Raw genomic sequence first — 19,239 nt, 5'->3', positions numbered from 1 at the left:
AATAATAGATCGTGAACTTCGATAAAAATGTAGGTCACCATCAAAATATAATGAACTTCAATAAAAATGTAGGTCACCATCAAAATATAATGAACTTCAATAAAAATGTAGGTCACCATCAAAATATAATGAACTTCAATAAAAATGTAGGTCACCATCAAAATATAATGAACTTCAATAAAAATGTAGGTCACCATCAAAATATAATGAACTTCAATAAAAATGTAGGTCACCATCAAAATAGAATGAACTTCAATAAAAATGTAGGTCACCATCAAAATATAATGAACTTCAATAAAATTGTAGGTCACCATCAAAATATAATGAACTTCAATAAAAATGTAGGTCACCATCAAAATAGAATGAACTTCAATAAAAATGTAGGTCACCATCAAAATATAATGAACTTCAATAAAAATGTAGGTCACCATCAAAATAGAATGAACTTCAATAAAAATGTAGGTCACCATCAAAATATAATGAACTTCAATAAAAATGTAGGTCACCATCAAAATATAATGAACTTCAATAAAAATGTAGGTCACCATCAAAATAGAATGAACTTCAATAAAAATGTAGGTCACCATCAAGATATAGACCATGAACTTCGATAAAAATGTAAGGCATCATTAGATAATAGATCGTGAACTTCGATAAAAATGTAGGTCACCATCAAAATATAATGAACTTCAATAAAAATGTAGGTCACCATCAAAATATAATGAACTTCAATAAAAATGTAGGTCACCATCAAAATATAATGAACTTCAATAAAAATGTAGGTCACCATCAAAATATAATGAACTTCAATAAAAATGTAGGTCACCATCAAAATAGAATGAACTTCAATAAAAATGTAGGTCACCATCAAAATATAATGAACTTCGATAAAAATGTAGGTCACCATCAAAATATAATGAACTTCAATAAAAATGTAGGTCACCATCAAAATAGAATGAACTTCAATAAAAATGTAGGTCACCATCAAAATATAATGAACTTCAATAAAAATGTAGGTCACCATCAAAATATAATGAACTTCAATAAAAATGTAGGTCACAATCAAAAGATAGATAGTTAATTTCAATAAAAATATAGGTCGCCATCAAAATATAGATCACTAATTTCAATAACAATGTAGGTAACCATCAAAATATAGATAACACACTTCATAAAGAATTGTTTTGTCGTTATAAGAGCATCAATGTAAGGCTATAATAACCTCTACTATAAAGTTGTATTTTGTGTAATATGAAATAAAAATAAAATCTCATTGCTACATGACTGTTGTGCTGATCATATACCCGCAACAAAATTTAAGTGCTTCCTCAGATGTATAGATATATTGTATGGCTTCGATAATCCATATACAAAGGTACTTAGTTTACAGAGGGATGTTCTAAAATAATGTCATCTTGGAATTATATCGTAAAGTGTGAAATTCGGGCAGATGGTGTGTATTTTGAAGGACTAGGAATGCTGAAAGAACCAAAATGATGAGATTCGGGGAGAAAAGGGCAAGTAGCATTATTTTTGGAACACCCCTCGTAGCTTTTTCTCGTGTTTTTGATGTAAGTAGTTCACTAATAAGAAATTATTTCAATTAGAAAGGGTTACATGTCTGGACTTTCATGCACATAGCTCACCTGGTCCGAAGGACTTAGATGAGCTTATGCTAACTGTGGCGTCCAACGTAAGGCGTCCGTCGTCCGTCCGTTAACAAACGACTTCTTCTCCATAACCGCTGGACGGAATTTAACAAAATCTGACTGGTAGCATCTTTATGGGCTACTGACTGAAAATTTTACAAATGATGGGACTGACCTCCCATGGGCCTGAGTGGCGGCGTCAAAAGGTGTCAATTTGGCTATTTCCATATAAGCGACTTCTTCTCTGAAACCAAGCTGGAATAGCACTCATAATTTAATGGTAGCATCCTTATAGGGTGGGGATTCAAAATTGTACAAAAGATGGGGCTAAGCCCCTAGGGGCCTGAGGGGCGGGGTAAAAAAGGGGTCAATTTGGCTATTTCCATATAAGCGACTTCTTCTGAGAAACTAATCATGGGATAGCACCCATAATGCAATGGTTCATCCTTATAGGGTGGGGATTCAAAATTGTACAAATGATGTGGCTGAACCCCTAGGGGCCTGAGGTACGGGATCAAAAGGGGTCAATTTGGCTATTTCTATATAAGCGACTTCTTCTCAGAAACTAAGCACGGGGTAGTACCCATAATGCAATGATAGCATCCTTATAGGTTGGGGATTCAAACTTTCAAACTATTACAAATGATGGGGCTTAAACCCCCCTTCCCCCCCTCCCTCGTGGGGGCCTGAGGGGGTGTCAAAAGTGGTCAATTTGGCTATTTTCATATAAACGACTTCTTCTCTGTAACTAAGCATGAGAGAACACTCATAATGCAATGCTAGAATCCTTATGGGATTCAAAATCATACTAATGATGGGGCCTTAGGCGCGAGGACAAAGGGTTAAAATAGGCGACTATTTTCGTATAAATTACTTCCTCTCTGGACATATGTATTGGATAGCATATTCGCTTTTTTTCATTTTTTTTAATTGAGCAACAGTCGATGAGGGAAATGCCAATGTGTTTGATATTGTCTGTGTAGCTGGTAATACTTTTGTGTGTATGTATAGTTATATTTCTGTAATGTCGGAATGGTATCCTCCTTTCAGTTGTGTTTTGTTTTTATAAAATGTTTGAGATGAAAGACACCTGTTTTATCTACACTGTACAATGTTACGTATGCAGTTTAAGATGTTTTGCAGTAAGCTGATCTCTTCAGCAGATGTGGATATGTTGTTGTCCTCGCTGCAGTTGTTTATCTTGACATTGTTTTTAGTTGCAATTTTGAATATTTTTTGTGATACTTTTTTTCTAAAACGTTGATCATCATTTTCTTCTCGTATGTTTTCTTCTAAATACAGCATCATATATTTTCCTTTTTTGTGTTTTGCAATTTTGAGTATTGTTGGATCTCCACCATTTTTTAATTATGCATATTTTTCGTGATATTTCTACATTACTGTTATATATTGCCTGTAGAATAACATAGTCCACACGATGTCAGTTATGTTATCAGTGTTATATCTTATTCCATAAAAGCTGCATTTTTTATAATGTTTCATAACATGATTTTCATGCTAGTGTTAGTGATGACGATATAATCTGTAAATCAATGTCAGGCTATAAATGAACTATCACGAATCGTTTACAGTTGTTCTCTAGATTACCTGTGATCTACATGCTGTATATCTACTTAAGGATCTAACACATACGTGTGTTTGGTATTTAGTGGGGAAAATATTGATTTGTTTTGTGTCATAGTAACAAATATAGGACCAGAGAACATTTTGGACTAAAGGTCTACTCAATACCGTCATATTATACATAGTTAACAATGTGAATATGTTTGGTAATTGTTTGAAAACATGAATTGGTTTTACTTTATTGTGCTTCATTCATGACCAACATGTGTTTGATTCAAGTGTTTAAGACTGTATATTTGTATATTGATTCAAGATCTCATTTTTGTTTGATTCAATTTTATCGTGATCTAGATGTGATTGATTTAAGTCTTTGAGGCTGTATGCTGATTTGTGAGCTTTTCTTTGATTCAAAAGTTTGAGACTGTATATTGATTCAAGATCTCAATTTGATTGATTCAAGAGCTTGAGACTGAATGTCGATAGGTCGATTTGTGATCTAGATTTGATTGATTGTTTTATGTGTTTGAGACTGTGTGCTGATTCATGATCTAAATATGTTTGATTTGTGTTTAAGAGTTTGACTGCGTTTGACTTTGAGTTACTAAGATACTCTAATAGGGTGGTTTCATATGTTTTGACACAGATTCGTCAGCTTGATGAATAACTGAGTGTGATTTTCGTCTGTCTAAGACCCGCGTTTATGTGCTTGGAGTCTGAGAATGGGACTTTATGTGCACGTACTAAAACCATTACATGATATATTTTACCTCCGTTTTATTCCGTTCAAATTATCTCATATCCCCATGGCTTTATTTCATTCCTTTCTATTTACCTGTGCCTAGTTTCACATACAGTGTAATTTGGTCCATTTTCAATTAAGTCTTTCATTAGAAGTTTTGAATCGCATTTGGTTAGCTATAAATCAATTAATATGGTGACACAATCGATACTATAACAGAACGTTAAGGTAGGTTCCGCTAAAGGGTTCCCTCTACTTTCTACTTTAAATCTTAAGAAATCCGACATTTTAATTTCTGTTTTAAGATTCGTGTGGCAAACTTTAAAAAAAAAACAGTAAACGATTACCCACGTTACGATAGATATATCGGGAAATCAAGATAAGCATTAATGGTATTTGGCCCTATTAATATAGTTCATCATTTTTGTGAAAAGACTACGTAGGTTAGGAATGCATGGCATGTATCGTCTAAAACAGAAGTTCTGGGATGTAGGAAACAAGAGGTTATTTTCCGTACATTTGAAAATATACATAATATATAGGGATTTCAGGTAGAATTGTAGTAGGTAGAGAGAGATATGCTGTAACCAATATCCGTGTTTCATAAGGATATATTAAACTATGTATATATTATACGGGGCAATATATATCTGTGAGTCGATTAAATAGCATGTTCATATCCTGAATTTCACCAGATATCCGACTCTACGGTAATTTAATGTTCTTGTTAAGGTGATAGCAATCGTTTTGCATACCTTACACGTGTACTAGCTGTCCCTGGTTCACCGATATCTTGGTGGAACCATCAGACCAAGACTGATTTATTCGTATATCAATATCATAGCAGGTTAACAAATTGTTTACATTCAACGACAAATATAGCTCAGCGTTTCACTTCATAGGGATAGTTCAAGCGAAACCATATCAGAAAATAGGTTAATGTAATAGATGATACAACGTGGTACCAAACCTATTTCCTATTTTACTATAAGCTTTGATGACGGCAATACATTTTCAAATAAAATTTTGTGAAACTTAAACATTTTATGCAAAAACTTGCTAAGCGAAACGTTCATACGGAAGAAATCCCACGCTATGAATATGCAAATTAGCACTTTGTCCCAATCATATAATTGTTTCATATTTCCTGTTATATGGCTCTATATATAATTATATATGTGTAGCATATTAAATAGTACAATATACCACAGCTTGGATCATACAACATTAAATTAAAGATCATTATCACGGCGGTATCAGTTGATTAAAATATCGTCATCATTACGTTTCTCTTTCACGATGTCTCGTGACGCGTATTAGTATGATGTATAGGTCGCACGTTTACTCATGAAATTTTCATAAAATAACTTTGAATAAATATCTGATTTTCCCAATAGATGTGGGTGGTCCATATTCCTTCACTACCTCACTGTGTCATTTTCTTTGAGTAAACATAGCTTCGCGAGCCTCCTTAAATAGGCGTTGTAAAATATTGAACATGCGAGAAGTGAAAATGTGTTGTTATCATGTAAAGAAGATTTGATTGATAACTTTGACTGCATCATATTATACTACAAATAAATGTAATGTCTGTTTTGTCCTCATAGGAAACGTCAGTGATGCAATCAATTACAAACAGCTCGGGAAAATACAAAGAGGAGAAAAAAGTCTCTTTTTTTTATTTTTAAATACACGACGTACTTTGGATGGTGTAACCGGTTCCATATAGTAGCTCGTATAATAGATGAACATGATTAGCCTGTGTCCAATAATTATCTTGGAGTTGATAATTGCCACAAATTTGCGTTTAGTGGTATTGCAGGCCTCTTCCAGTTACTCACCAAACAAGAGGCCCAGAGGGCCTGTATCGCTCACCTGTGTTTTTAGTAATTATTCCAAAGACTCTTACAATTAGAAAAAAAATAGCAAAATTGACTCTTAAGGTTTAATTTTGAATCACAACCATATAATGATGCTATTAATACCATAGAAACATGTTATCCAATACATAGGTTCAGAGAGGAAGTAATTTATATGAAAATAGTAGCCCAATTGACCCTTTTGGCCCCACGTCTATTGCCGTCTAAGACCCCGGGGGTCAGTCCTATCATTTGTACAATTTCAAATCCCCTCAGGTCACCGGGGGGGGGGGGGGGGGGGGGGGAGAGCATTTGGGCCCCATTTGTACAGTTTTGAATCCCTACCCTATAAGGATGCTACAATTGCATTATGGGTGCTATCCCATATCCCATGCTTAGTTTCAGAGAAGAAGACGTTTATATGAAAAAAAACCAAATTGATCCCTTTTGGCCCCGCCCCTCAGGCCCCAGGGGTTCAGCCCCATTATTTGTACAATTTTCAGTTAGTAGCCCATGATGATGCTAGCAGTCAAATCTTGTTGAAATCCGACCAGCGGTTATGGAGAAGAAGTCGGTTGTTGACGGACGACGGACGACGGACCTCACGGTATCCCATAAGCTCTAACAATGACTGCTTCCAGACCAAAGTTCACATAATGTTCATAATGTATTACTTTACCAATTTGCTAGTTCTGTCCCCGATTCTTTGTAGATATTGGTCAAAAAGCTTGCTGTAGCAATACATTTAAATGCTCTTTACAAATTACGTGGGCCTAGTGGCTATATTTTAGATTCAGAATATACAAAAAACAGATATCGATAGTTTGATACACAAATAACTGTTAAGTCAAATATAAATAGACTTATCCAGAGTTGGTGACATTACTAGGACCATGTGTCCAACAAGCACGAGCGTTGTGTGCACTGTCCGATACTCGTCATATGCGTTCAATCCTTTGAGTCTATCCCCTAAGTGTAGGTCACATCCATCCTGGAGCACTATTATCATTAGTGTTTTTTTTCCAGAAATTCATCAGAGTAAGTAAGCATGTGTTTCCTGGGATCAGCCTGAATGGCGAGAATGGCAGACACGAAGGGATTCATTATCTTATATTTACATTTCCATTGCAATCCCACAATGTAAACTTACCAAGCGCAGTTGGCATTCATCAGTCTATGAACTGCCATCCGCTTATTATGCTGCCATTATCATAATCCTCCGGTATACGTAGTTATTGTCAGACTTAATTAATTACGATCACATCATTTAAACAGAGAAAACCCTATCCCCTACCTCCCCCCTCCCTTATAAATGTATGCCATGTATATAGACATCTGTAAAATACGTTTTTTCTTTTCAAATTTTATAATTGATCACACCTTTCCCGTTAAATATCTATTCTAGCAACGTTAGTACGTGCGGTTTCCATGGCGACAAAGGTAGCAGCCTACCACAATAACTGACGTAAAATTTACACGTATATATACATATATGTAGGCTGGTGGATTGATTGGAAATCCTCTCATCATCTCAAAGTGTCGACGTCTGATCGATTTCGATAGATTTTTCTTTTAACTAGCTCTGCACAAAACATCGGTGATCGAAGAAGTCGGCCTAGTAATCTGTATGGTGCATGTCCTTGCCATAAACAAAGCCGCCCAGAGTCATTGAACGTTTTGTTACGGAATCTGAATACTAAACTACACGGTGCTCTGTACGTTTCATGGTTGATCGAACTGGCTTGTAATAAAATAAAATTACATTACATATTTTATAAAATAGAAAATTTATCGATGATAATTAGTGTTAGATAATTGAGCATATTGAGGTTATTGATATATCACCGAGAGCTACAGTTAACACTAAGACTGGACTTTAGATTGGGGATTGTCACACAATCGCAAACTGTTACTGAAATTGAACACAATATCAAATAATTTCCGATTCTAGTGGAAACAAAACATGCCGACGAATTAGTGGTGAACGAAATTAATATAGCAGGAAAATAGAAAATCCTGAGACTTTAACCTAGGATTCTCACTTATAAATCCTTGTTTTAACAGATGGTTTTAAATCAATAGATAGTAGATCTAATACCGAAAATAAGATTTGATATATAGATATCAAAATGGTAAATGATAGAGAGAATTATGATGATAAAAAAGATGCATTGTCACTTTCCGCCTGCCACATTTAGGAATAGCACAGGTCTTGCCCGAGTTAATTGAGACGCTACATACAAAATGTGACATAACACGTATGCAATGACAGTATTATTATGTTATCTTAATTGTACATGTTGTATCCGGTATCTGTGGGAAAAGTGTGTTTTATACAGCTGATTTTTCCGTACCGCTGCTGTCGGCGTGCCACAACGTTTATAGTTGATATTGATGAGATATCTAGACTTTTATTTTAGTAAATTTATCTGATGTTACATATAATTCACAATCTGATATTACATATAATTCACAATCTGATATTACATATAATTCACATCTGATATTACATATAATTCACAATCTGATATTACATATAATTCACAATCTGAAATACATATTAACATAACGCAACAGAGATTTAAATAAAGAAATGAGTCGAACTCTGAATTTTCGGGACTCAACTGCATGTCTTACAGTGATTGGGATCAAAGCCCCACTCCGCTAAACCTGGCTATATTATTAGTTTTTTTTTATCTTTTTTACTTTTTTTAATAAGGCAAATAATGAAAAAAAATGATAAAGGCAGGTTTAGCGGACTATGTCCTGAATTGCATGAGCTTCTCAAATAGAAACTCTCCATGTTTTATCAACTACGTTTTTCTCATTTTCGGTAGCGCACCGAAAAGACCACTTTTTGTATTTTACTGCACTGAATGAAATGAGCAAATAAGTTGGTCCTCTGATGCGCTCTATTTAAAAAGTGGTTTTTAGGAAGGGAAGCCCCTGCCGTCGTTATTTCTAGTCTACAAATGCCCGTGCTTAATAGTAGTAAATCGCACGATGATATGCAACTTTGCGGCCATTTGATTAATTTTTCGCAAATGAGATTAATTTATATGTTACATGTAAACCATTTGCATTGAAAAGTATCACGTATATTGATAATTATTTTTGGATTTTGAAAAGGTCACCTTTAGTTCGAAACAGATCGATATGTGATATACATCTTAAAAGATATTGTTAAATGAAAAATAAGTTAACAAGCCTGAATTAGGCGGTAACCAGGAAATAATGTTGAATTAATATATAAAATAGTTAAAATGTATTGTTATAATGATCATATGTTTTAAGTGCTGCGTGTACACGTATGGCAATATTCATCAAATATGATAGAGACTTGGATGAATACTCTCTTATCTGTTTACATAGACATTAAAATAAAGGGTAAAATAAACACATCGTCACAACAAGAGATATTTATACACATTCTCTAATTATCTTATTGATTTCACAGTTATAAAAACCAACACATGAACTCCTTTAATTAAGATTGAAAAATAGTCTGCAGAACCACGAAATACTCCGACAGTTTTCCTTAATACCCGGTGTTTTTGTGAATACTAAAGATGCTCCATCACCGCCAGAGCATAACCGGTACTCATCATTTGAAAAATACTTGGTATTTAATTTTATGTTTATATGTCTAATTAAAACAAAAACAATAATATACTATACAATTATCGACCTATTTTCAGGTGGATACGAACACTATCTTTTCATATGTCCTTTATTTAATGAACAAAGATCATCACTCAGAACCAAAATACATAACTCTAATATCCCCCACTCGCATTTTAACGCAAAAACTCTACTGCATGGCTGTGACAATTGTGATGCAGAAAAAAATACATATTTATTGCAATGCATATCAGAATATATATCTGAAACTAAAAGATTTTTTTAGATTTTTCTACTATGATAGGTTGGGGAGATACACTAATAATAATATTCATTCATAATGTAATGTTAAATGTTAAAATATTTTGTTGATAATTGTACTATACCGGATTTGTTTGGAGATGGCTAATATAGGCTTTGCCTGTTGCCAAATCCATTTGCATATTATTTGCAATAAAATTTGTTGAAATGAAATACGGTGAGTTATCAACCCGAGTAAATGATATATCCCGAGGCCGGAGGCCGAGGGTTATATCATTTTCGAGGGTAGTTATCGACCTATTTTCAGGTGGATACGGTGAGTTATCAACCCGAGTAAATGATATATCCCGAGGCCGGGGGCCGAGGGTTATATCATTTTCGAGGGTTGATAACTCACCGTATCCACCTGAAAATAGGTCGATAACTGTTTTATTATATGACACTTACATGATATTAATTAACCCGGTTCTTCAAAAATACTAAACTAAAAAAAGGACGATATTGGCAAACTTTCTGTTTACATGTAGTATATGGTAAATATCCAAATGCGTCTTGTTAACGGTGTAGACTGGTAGAACCGGAATATTGTACCAACTGCAGGCCGGCTGGCATTCTTGAACGATTTCCATAAATTGAAGTTTGCAGTTGATCACCGTTGATCGCAGTAAACTTGCTGCCTTCCGCCATATATGTTGCCGACTATAATAAAGACGTCACAATAGACTATCCCGACGTCATTGGTTGAGGGAAACTCCCGTTACGCTATATTTGGGTACGACTCGACGTCAAAAGTCATTATGACGTCACATCTCAAGGGAGTTTTCCTCGATCTATTTTTGACACAGGTTACTGGACTCGCGAGAGGTATCTGGACCGAGTCCAGTAACCTCGCGTGCTTTTTGCCACCGATTTCGGGGTTGATATCGCAGTCGATGAATACTTTTGAGAAACTTATTGACCAATCAAAATACAGCAAAAGCACCAGTCATATAATAATTAGAAAGTAAATCTCTGCGGGGATCAACTTAAATTGATTGACATGTACTACAACCTTTCAGGGACATGGAATGTTCATTGTGTTGAACTTATTGTTTTATAATTTGTTTAAATCAACAACATAAAGCAGATAATAACAAGGAAACCGTAAATCTGACATCAGGCCGAATTTACCTTAACTCTGCATAAAGTTGACAATGCTTGTTGAAAGCTGTCACGTTGCCTTCAAAATTTAACCAATTAGTCTTCTCAAAGAGCTATTTTCAACTTGCATTGTCAGCTTTAAATATGTGTCTGTGGTAGTTAACAGTCTTTGCTTAACCAAGGTCAGCATCGAGTTATCAGTTAATTCTTTCTTTTTCTAGAATACTAAATTTGTGGTCAAATAATATTTTACTGCGGGCACACATTTAGTGCTGTTGATGTCTAAGTGGTCACATTTAGCGTCTCTTAGTTACATAAATTCGACCTTTTACCATTTTACAGTGTGTATGTACCGATTTGGGGCACGGAACTCACAACATACGTAGTGGACAGTGGTCAAGATCGGGGCCTTTCCCTTGGATCTAAAAATCCTCGTGTTCTGCAACGTGACTCTAATCCTCGATAGCGAAAATCCTGTAATCTGATTGGCTGGTTGAGTGTTGTCGTTCTATTTATATCATTCATCGCTCGCCTGACAAGTTGGTTATTTATTTTCAGCGAGAAAGATGTCTTTTTTCGGAATAGGCCAGCAAGGTATTACCCTAAAGGAGCTATTGGAGAACCCGAAATTACAGACAGCACCGAATCTGCATGGTAAGAATAACTGCAATCTCATTTGTTTTGACGATTTGTTGATCATGTCAGGCCTACCGTGTCGACCCCGCGACCAGTCCGTGCCATGTATCAAAAACATAATTACATACTTGGAATATAAAACGCAATGATTTCCTTACAATTGATTGATTGTTCCATTTAATGTTTGAGCCATGCAATCTTTTTTTGCGATCTTTGTGTAAAAGATGCTCCTCTTGCGTCCTAGATTTTAAACCCTCGTATTTCACACAGGTCAAGGTCGTTTTACTATCAGTGCACGTGTACTAGCCTTATGGATGGCTCGGACTTGACCAAAAGTTTTCGCCGTCTGTAGGCTAACATACCACTTGACCACGTGGTCATGTAGATTCACAACATGAACCACCAATACTAGGCACCATACCACAGTGCACAGGCTTCTGCTTTTTGGGTTTTGGAAAAAAAGCTTAGATATATAATTTATTTAGCCTACCCCTACTCTACACTATCATCTGATCATAGTAGAGCGCGCAGGTATTTATATAACCAGAAGCAGACGCCCTAGTACAGTGATCACATGACTATACAGTCTCCAAACATACATCCTTATAAGTGAAAAAAAAAAAGTTCTAATGTTTGATTGTGCATGGTTAGCTTAATTAGAAATCAAGCTACAGCTAAATGTCATAACTGTGACATCTAAAAATAATGTATACATATACTGTATTTTCCGTAATTAGCACCGTGTGCGCTTAAACAGATGTAACAAAGAGGGCGCTTATTAGTGAACCGATATGTCAGTTGTGGATGAAAAAATCAGCAATATTTTAACTCTTTCTGTACTCCTGATGCATTAATTAGCTGTTACAGTAAAGACGCATATGCCTTTTAACATATGATATTGTCATGATCCACATCATCCTCCATACTTCAATGGTTCTGATGAGCACTTACGGTCTCTAGCTACACCCCTGGACTATTTCATAGTAAAATTGAAGGCAACTGAACAGGTCATTCAATCCTTTGCAAATTTGGTGTACATGAATAGAGTCGTAAAAGGGTACACTGTGGTTGACTGTGTGACTTTGAAGTGGGCGGTGCTCTCTCTGTATAAGTCTTTGCTGGCCTGTGAATAGGTCAGATTTAATTTGTTCCCCTGAGCTGCCTTCAATTTTACTATGGCATAGTCCAGGAGTGTAGAGATGGTATGTTATTGGAACCCCTGGAGTATTGAGGATGGTCCAGGGGTGTACAGATCGTATGTGATCGGAACCCCTGGAGTATCGAGGATGGTCCAGGGGTGTAGAGATCGTATGTGATCGGAACCTCTGGAGTATTGAGGATGGTCCAGGGGTGTAGAGATCGTATGTGATCGGAACCCCTGGGGTATCGAGGATAGATCCACATGTAAAAAGACACGGTTTAATGCTGATGTTAGAAGCATCACATGTTGTAAAACACATATATTTAAATTCATGTGATGGGGGTGTTTATTCAACTCCTTCTCCAGAAAAGGAGGGGGGTGCGCTTATAGGGGAAGGGGCACTAATTACGACGAATATGGTTTGTAAACATAGCACAAGTTTGTGCTGTCTTGTTTTTTTGCTTAATATGATGAAAATTGAATAATAATAATAAAAAATGTCAGCTGTGATGATATAATAAGGATTAGTCCGTTTTTATATAAGCTCACTAAAAATATCATCTATACTGAGCTTATAACTTAATTTCCCAACGACTTAATTCTCATATTTTCATGCCAAATAACTTTTCCCAACAATTTACAGTTTCAAAGCTCTAAATTGTACTCGTAATTGAAACATTTCCCCATCAATTTTATTTTTTCGAATCAGAAGTGCCCTCGAAAATGTGTGAAAAATCGCACACAACAGTATGCAATACAGCAGCACCCATCTGTTCTGTCCAGATCAAATTCCTTGTTTATCTAGATCAAGAGGACTTTGATCTTGACGGAACAGATGGATGCCAGGTATTGCATACTCAGTATACTCATACAATAACGTACGGCAAAAATGTTGTAGTTCTATGAATTGAAGGGAAAATGTAAAGAGCAGATAAGTATATACATGTACTACAGGACAATATTTGATGATGCATTATCATGATTGCCAACTCATCTATAAACAAATGTAGTGCCCCTTTACTTATTGTTGATGTGTTTATTTGTACAGATGGAAGCTACAAAGATAAAGGTGGCAATGGCGTGTACGATCCAACAGCAGCATTTCTCGGTCCAAACTTGTGGAACAACACCAGCCTACAGGATGAAAATTTCCAGTTGGAATACATGGACTTGGATGAGTTTCTGTCCGAGAATGGAATTCCTGTTGACCTGAACGACAACTCGAGCGGTTCTGACTCCAACCAGTCCCAGAAATCGAGCAGCCAGCATCCTACCCTTTCTAACCCTCCCACCTCGCCAATAATCACCCCCAACCCAATGCTTAATCAACCAGAAGCAGTACCTGTAGACCCAATCGAGGCATTTGTCAATGAAGAGGTTAAACTCCCAAAGGAAGTGCCCAGCAGTCCAACAATACGCTCTCTGCTTTCAGTCGGTAAATACTAGTTAACTTCCTTACGTGGACTTGATGTTGTCATTACAGATTGTTGGTTTTGTATATGTGTATGTAGTATATTACAAATTTTGTGTTAGATAAGTTAAATGAGTACTGCATATCATTCTCTAAGGTGATTTACGTAAATGGGAAATATTTAATTTATTTCATTCTATATGATCAGAGCACATACTGTCATATAAAGGTTCTGCATGTATAGTTGTAATAATTGTTGGAAGTTTCATTTCGCAATATTTGCAGATTCAGCCAAATCCACAAAATGTATCATTCAAAATCATGATTATACATGGACATAATGTTTTCAGGTCAATTCAGGTCAAATTCATGTGAAAATTTTCAGGTAAAAATTACCTGGAAAGAGCCAAAAAATCATTTCAGGTCAAAACCTTGACCTGAAATTCATATAAAATCGACCTGAAATTGACCTAAATTTCACATGAACATTTTTTCAGGTCAATTCCAGTTTAGTGATTTTTATATTCCAGTATTGTTTATATTTTCTGGTTGTAGAGTCCACAGTCCCTGCTACAGACGAGGTGCCACGATCACCCAGCAGTATTGCCTCTGTCAGTCCACCACATGTGCCTGTAGAATTTGAGGTGGACGATCAGGATCTCGCCCTATCTTCTGTACCAGGTACTAATCACAAAGTCATCATATACCACAAACAATTAACACACTGAACGATTTCCATAGCAACCAATTTTTTTATAAAATCATAAAAGCACCGAACAATTACACAATGTACGTTATGGATCTTTGTGTGTTCATAAAGAAGCATCCTGTCTGAAAATATGAAAATAAAACCAACCTGTTAATGAATATTACATATCAAAATCTTACTGCTATTCAGTGGTATTTTGGGGTATGTTCCTATAATATTTATGGCCAATGTGACAGTGGTAGGATTCAGCAAATGATTATCACAATGTAAAATGTTTGATTGTTTCATCATTTTATTTGATAAAGTGTCTTAATGTTTCATTTGAGATTTAAAAAAAAATAAGATTTGCAAAAACAGAACTCATTAAATCAGCACTCAATTAGTAAGATCCTGTTACTAAAAATAGTCCTGTATTAACTAACATCCTTTACATCCAACAGGACATGATTTTGACCCAAAGAAGCGGAGGTTCACTGTTGAAGAACTGAAACCGCAGCCAATTATTAAAAAGTCACGAAAGGTAAGGCAACATTTTATTCATTACAATATCATTATTTGTCATAGAAAAACTGAAGGCTCTATATATGATGACAGATATTTAATTTTATTTAACATTTATCAAGCTATGTAAAAATGTAATCAATTAAAATATACCCTGGTAAGTTGAAAGCACACTAAAATTTGAACATGTATAGCATTTGATTATACGGGAGGTTTTATACTTGATGGTGACTGAGCTGGTACATAAACCTGTTGACAAATGGGAGCTACAATAAAAGATGAATACAGTGGCCCCACGATAAAATGGACACAGATGATCCAGAAAATCACAATCCGGACAGAAATATATATAAAAAAAAAGATTATTGACTAATAAACAGAATTCAGTATTTAGGGAAATTCACAATCTGGACAAGGTTGGCGAAAGTGTTCAGATTACTGAGGGTCCACTGTACTAAGGGTATGTTTAGAAAAGTTTAGGATAAAAAATCAGATGTTCATCTATTTGTTTTAAATCAATAACTTTCTTATTTCAGATTTTTGTTCCCGACGACTGTAAAGATGATAAGTACTGGAATCGCCGTAAGAAGAACAACGTCGCTGCTAAGCGGTCCAGGGACGCCAGACGTATCAAAGAAAATCAGATTGCTATGAGAGCCTCCTTTTTGGAAAAAGAAAATGACACATTGAAAAAAGAACTCGAAAAGATGAAGAAAGAAAATTCCAAACTGAAGATTAGTCTGTCTAAATATGAGAGTCCAGTTGACCAGGACTAGACCGTGATCAGTGGGGGATGGGGACGGGTTCAGTTTATTTCCGGGTTTTAAGACCTAAAACTATATTTTTGCTTAAACTACCTCTTATTTTAACAAAACAATTACTGGTGTTCTGGTATAAGTCATAAAAACCTTAAAACACAAGGTTAATTATTCATTGTTGCGTTGTATGAAGAAAGAACGAGTATGATATCAATATTAGGAGGCTGAGATTTTATTTTAAATCACAAGAACAATATAAACATTGAGAGTAGACTGCAGATGTACTGGTACAAGGACGACAGAGGAATGTAGATGTTCTATACACATAGGGGAATGTCTATGTTATAGAGGATAGAGGATTTCTGCCTTCAGAAGTCATTTGTATATAAGATCTATACTTTTGTGACGTTGTTTTGTTGTATACAGTGTATTTGTTTAATACATTTGAGAGCTCCATGATCTAGTGTTGTATAGTATAACTCATCAAAAGTAAAAAAAAAAAAAAAAAAAAAAAAATAAAAAAATAAACATTGTACGCTTAAAATGCATTGGAATATGATCTTAAAATCAAACAGCATCAAAACTTATTTTAAGCTAACATTCTATTTTGATTTTCATAAAAAAGTACCAAAGAATGTAATGTTTTGGTAATTCATTAATTAGGGTATATCAACAAACACAGAATTACCTGGTACTGATTATTTTCTAAGTCAAGCACAGTCAATTCCATTATACCACATCAAGTACATGTCCTTATATTAACATTGTAAATATCATACAGGTACAACGTACATACATTTCATCTGAGAACATTTTGATTAATTTGTCCAATCTTTAATGCACTTGAGAGCAGAGGTACCCAGCTTTTGCCTGCAGACGACTAGAAACATAGGGCACATATAACATGAGGAAATATATTTTTCTTTCCTGTTGATGTTTTTCATTCCCTTTTCTCTTCATTTTCATTCCTTTTTCATTGATAATTCAATCTGATAACAGTTGATTGCCTTCTTGTTAATTTTTATGTTGTGACGATTCTTCTTGAATATTTCTCAGTGATTTGTTTTAAGTGTCCTTCATCAGTCGGTCGAGTAACCACAATAATTCTGCCCCATCGCACCACCAAATTAATAATCTACCTCAAAGTCCAGTCATGTTACCACACGACCGCCGATATTACAACAATTTTCATTGGATAATACCACATTAGTGATGACATTTTAAGGAAGTGTTTTTCATTGGTTAAGCACTTTTTAGTGATTTTATGAAAAGTTTTCATTGGTTCACAATTTTTAAAGCTGCAAGAATTTTTATTGGATACTACTTTATCCAGATCATATTCGACTAATGGATGCATAAAGTCATTAAGATTTTTTAAATTCCATGTAGAGTAGATGTGTAGAAAGTGTGTTAAATGTTTACCACAAGATCTCAGTTACTAAATTCTATAGAAATCTGTACTCTTTCAAAAAAGGTCTTTTCCGAAAGGCTAGAACAAACAAAATACTTCATTCACTGTAACAGTTCTGTTTATTGAATAAGTGCTATTTATGAAATATTATTCATGTTATTAAGTTTGAAAGTCATATGAAAAATTGGCTTATGAATGTATCATTCCTTGCAATGTGAGGTGAACTAAAATTTTGTTAAAATGAATAATTATGTGCAGCTAAGTTTTGATAGAGAAACTCTGGAGTAACAGACAGGATAACTAGCATGGGGACATCACATGTACAGATATGCTAAAGTCTGCCATGTCAGCAATGCTCTAAGTGATATATGTAGTCCAATTACTGTGTAGGAACTTCATCAGATATTCAGTTCTTTAGATAATAAAGTGATGTCTATTGTTACTCATACACATTGAATTGTATTATATTGTTAATTATGAATTGTTATAATGTTGTTATGTTGATCATATGTAAATAAAACATATATATATATCACTAGTAAACTCAGGAAAGAAGTCTACTACATCGGATATGACATATTTGACAGACTATTGATAAATGTATAATAGTACCTGTACTAATTATTAGAAGTGGTCACATTTCAGACATATAGTTAAATAATACTGTTCTTGTAGTGTATTGTTCTGGTTTAATCAGGGACAACTCTGCATTTACATTTCAAGAACATGTATTTAAAAACGATTACAGAAAGAAGGAAATCATAGTAATTTGTTAAAAAATTGATTATTATTGTTTTTACCATTGTCTTATTTATAAAAGTTTATTTTGTAAGAAAAAACTACAGTTCTGGATTTTTTTCAAATTATTTAAAATATTTTGCCAAAATAATTTGAACAGAGTCACCGTTTGCCTTGAAACAACATCGAATGATTCTACTATTTAGATCTACATTGTCACGTTTGTAACATCTGTAACGTGTATGTTATCAAGCTGTTGTAGGAACAGTGGTTATTGTTCAATATTGTTCATCAAAATAAAAATAATAAATGCGAAATATTTGTTTTTCTTTGTGATATTGAAAAAGGATGGATCTTCATTTTGACTGCGTATATGTTAGTGTGAACTCGGATGGTAATGAACATATTCCTTCATAACAAGTATAATACATTTGTAATTCATTCATGGAGCGTTTATGCACTCCATATCAATATGTCTGTTACCAACTGAAATCAACTACCGTACCTTATACACACTCAAAACAAAGATCTATTCATTTTCAACCCTACTATGTACATCCTTACTTTGGATTTAGACAAAAAGCTGTGGATCTAGACAGAAAGATGTGGATCTAGACAAAAAGCTGTGGATTTAGACAAAAAGCTGTGGATTTAGACAAAAAGCTGTGGATTTAGACAAAAAGCTGTGGATCTAGACAGAAAGCTGTGGATTTAGACAGAAAGCTGGTAGCTACAGTTACTATGGTTGCTAGGCTAAATAGACTAATTATGCACCAATGTTTATGTGTAATCAAGACTGCAAAGCCAAAGAAGAGAAGGTGATATCACTCTTTATCATGAAAACTCAATTTTATGACAAAATATTACAATAAGTGAAACAGTGTTTGACTCTTGTGATCTTTATGGTCTCTTCGTTATTTTAAATATTACAAAAGACTGTAAGACATTACTGTTCCTACCTCCATATGAAATCTTAGACAGGATCGACAAGTCACACCCTCTCTCAAACCATCTCTCTCAAATTTCATATGTAGGTTCCCCTAGGACCCTAGTTGCACATATTGCATTTTGGGACTGATTG

At 34.8% G+C, this 19,239-nt stretch overlaps 1 protein-coding gene across 2 annotated transcripts in view; it reads left to right on the top strand.

Annotated features, from left to right (window-relative positions):
• LOC138327565 (thyrotroph embryonic factor-like) overlaps positions 1–18,475 on the top strand; it is a 53,495-nt gene extending 35,020 nt beyond the window's left edge. For both annotated transcript variants that reach the window (XM_069273753.1, XM_069273752.1), the window contains exons 2-6: positions 11,412–11,507; positions 13,679–14,065; positions 14,597–14,722; positions 15,191–15,270; positions 15,788–18,475. In XM_069273753.1, the coding sequence (XP_069129854.1) occupies positions 11,420–11,507; positions 13,679–14,065; positions 14,597–14,722; positions 15,191–15,270; positions 15,788–16,027 (921 nt within the window). In that variant the 5' untranslated portion in view covers positions 11,412–11,419 and the 3' untranslated portion in view covers positions 16,028–18,475. The remainder of the gene's footprint in view (positions 1–11,411; positions 11,508–13,678; positions 14,066–14,596; positions 14,723–15,190; positions 15,271–15,787) is intronic.
• The last annotated feature ends 764 nt before the right edge of the window (positions 18,476–19,239 follow it).

The sequence above is a fragment of the Argopecten irradians genome, chromosome 7 (genome assembly GCF_041381155.1).
Source record: "Argopecten irradians isolate NY chromosome 7, Ai_NY, whole genome shotgun sequence".
NCBI lineage: Eukaryota > Metazoa > Mollusca > Bivalvia > Pectinida > Pectinidae > Argopecten > Argopecten irradians.
This window is presented reverse-complemented; position numbering and strand designations above follow the sequence as displayed.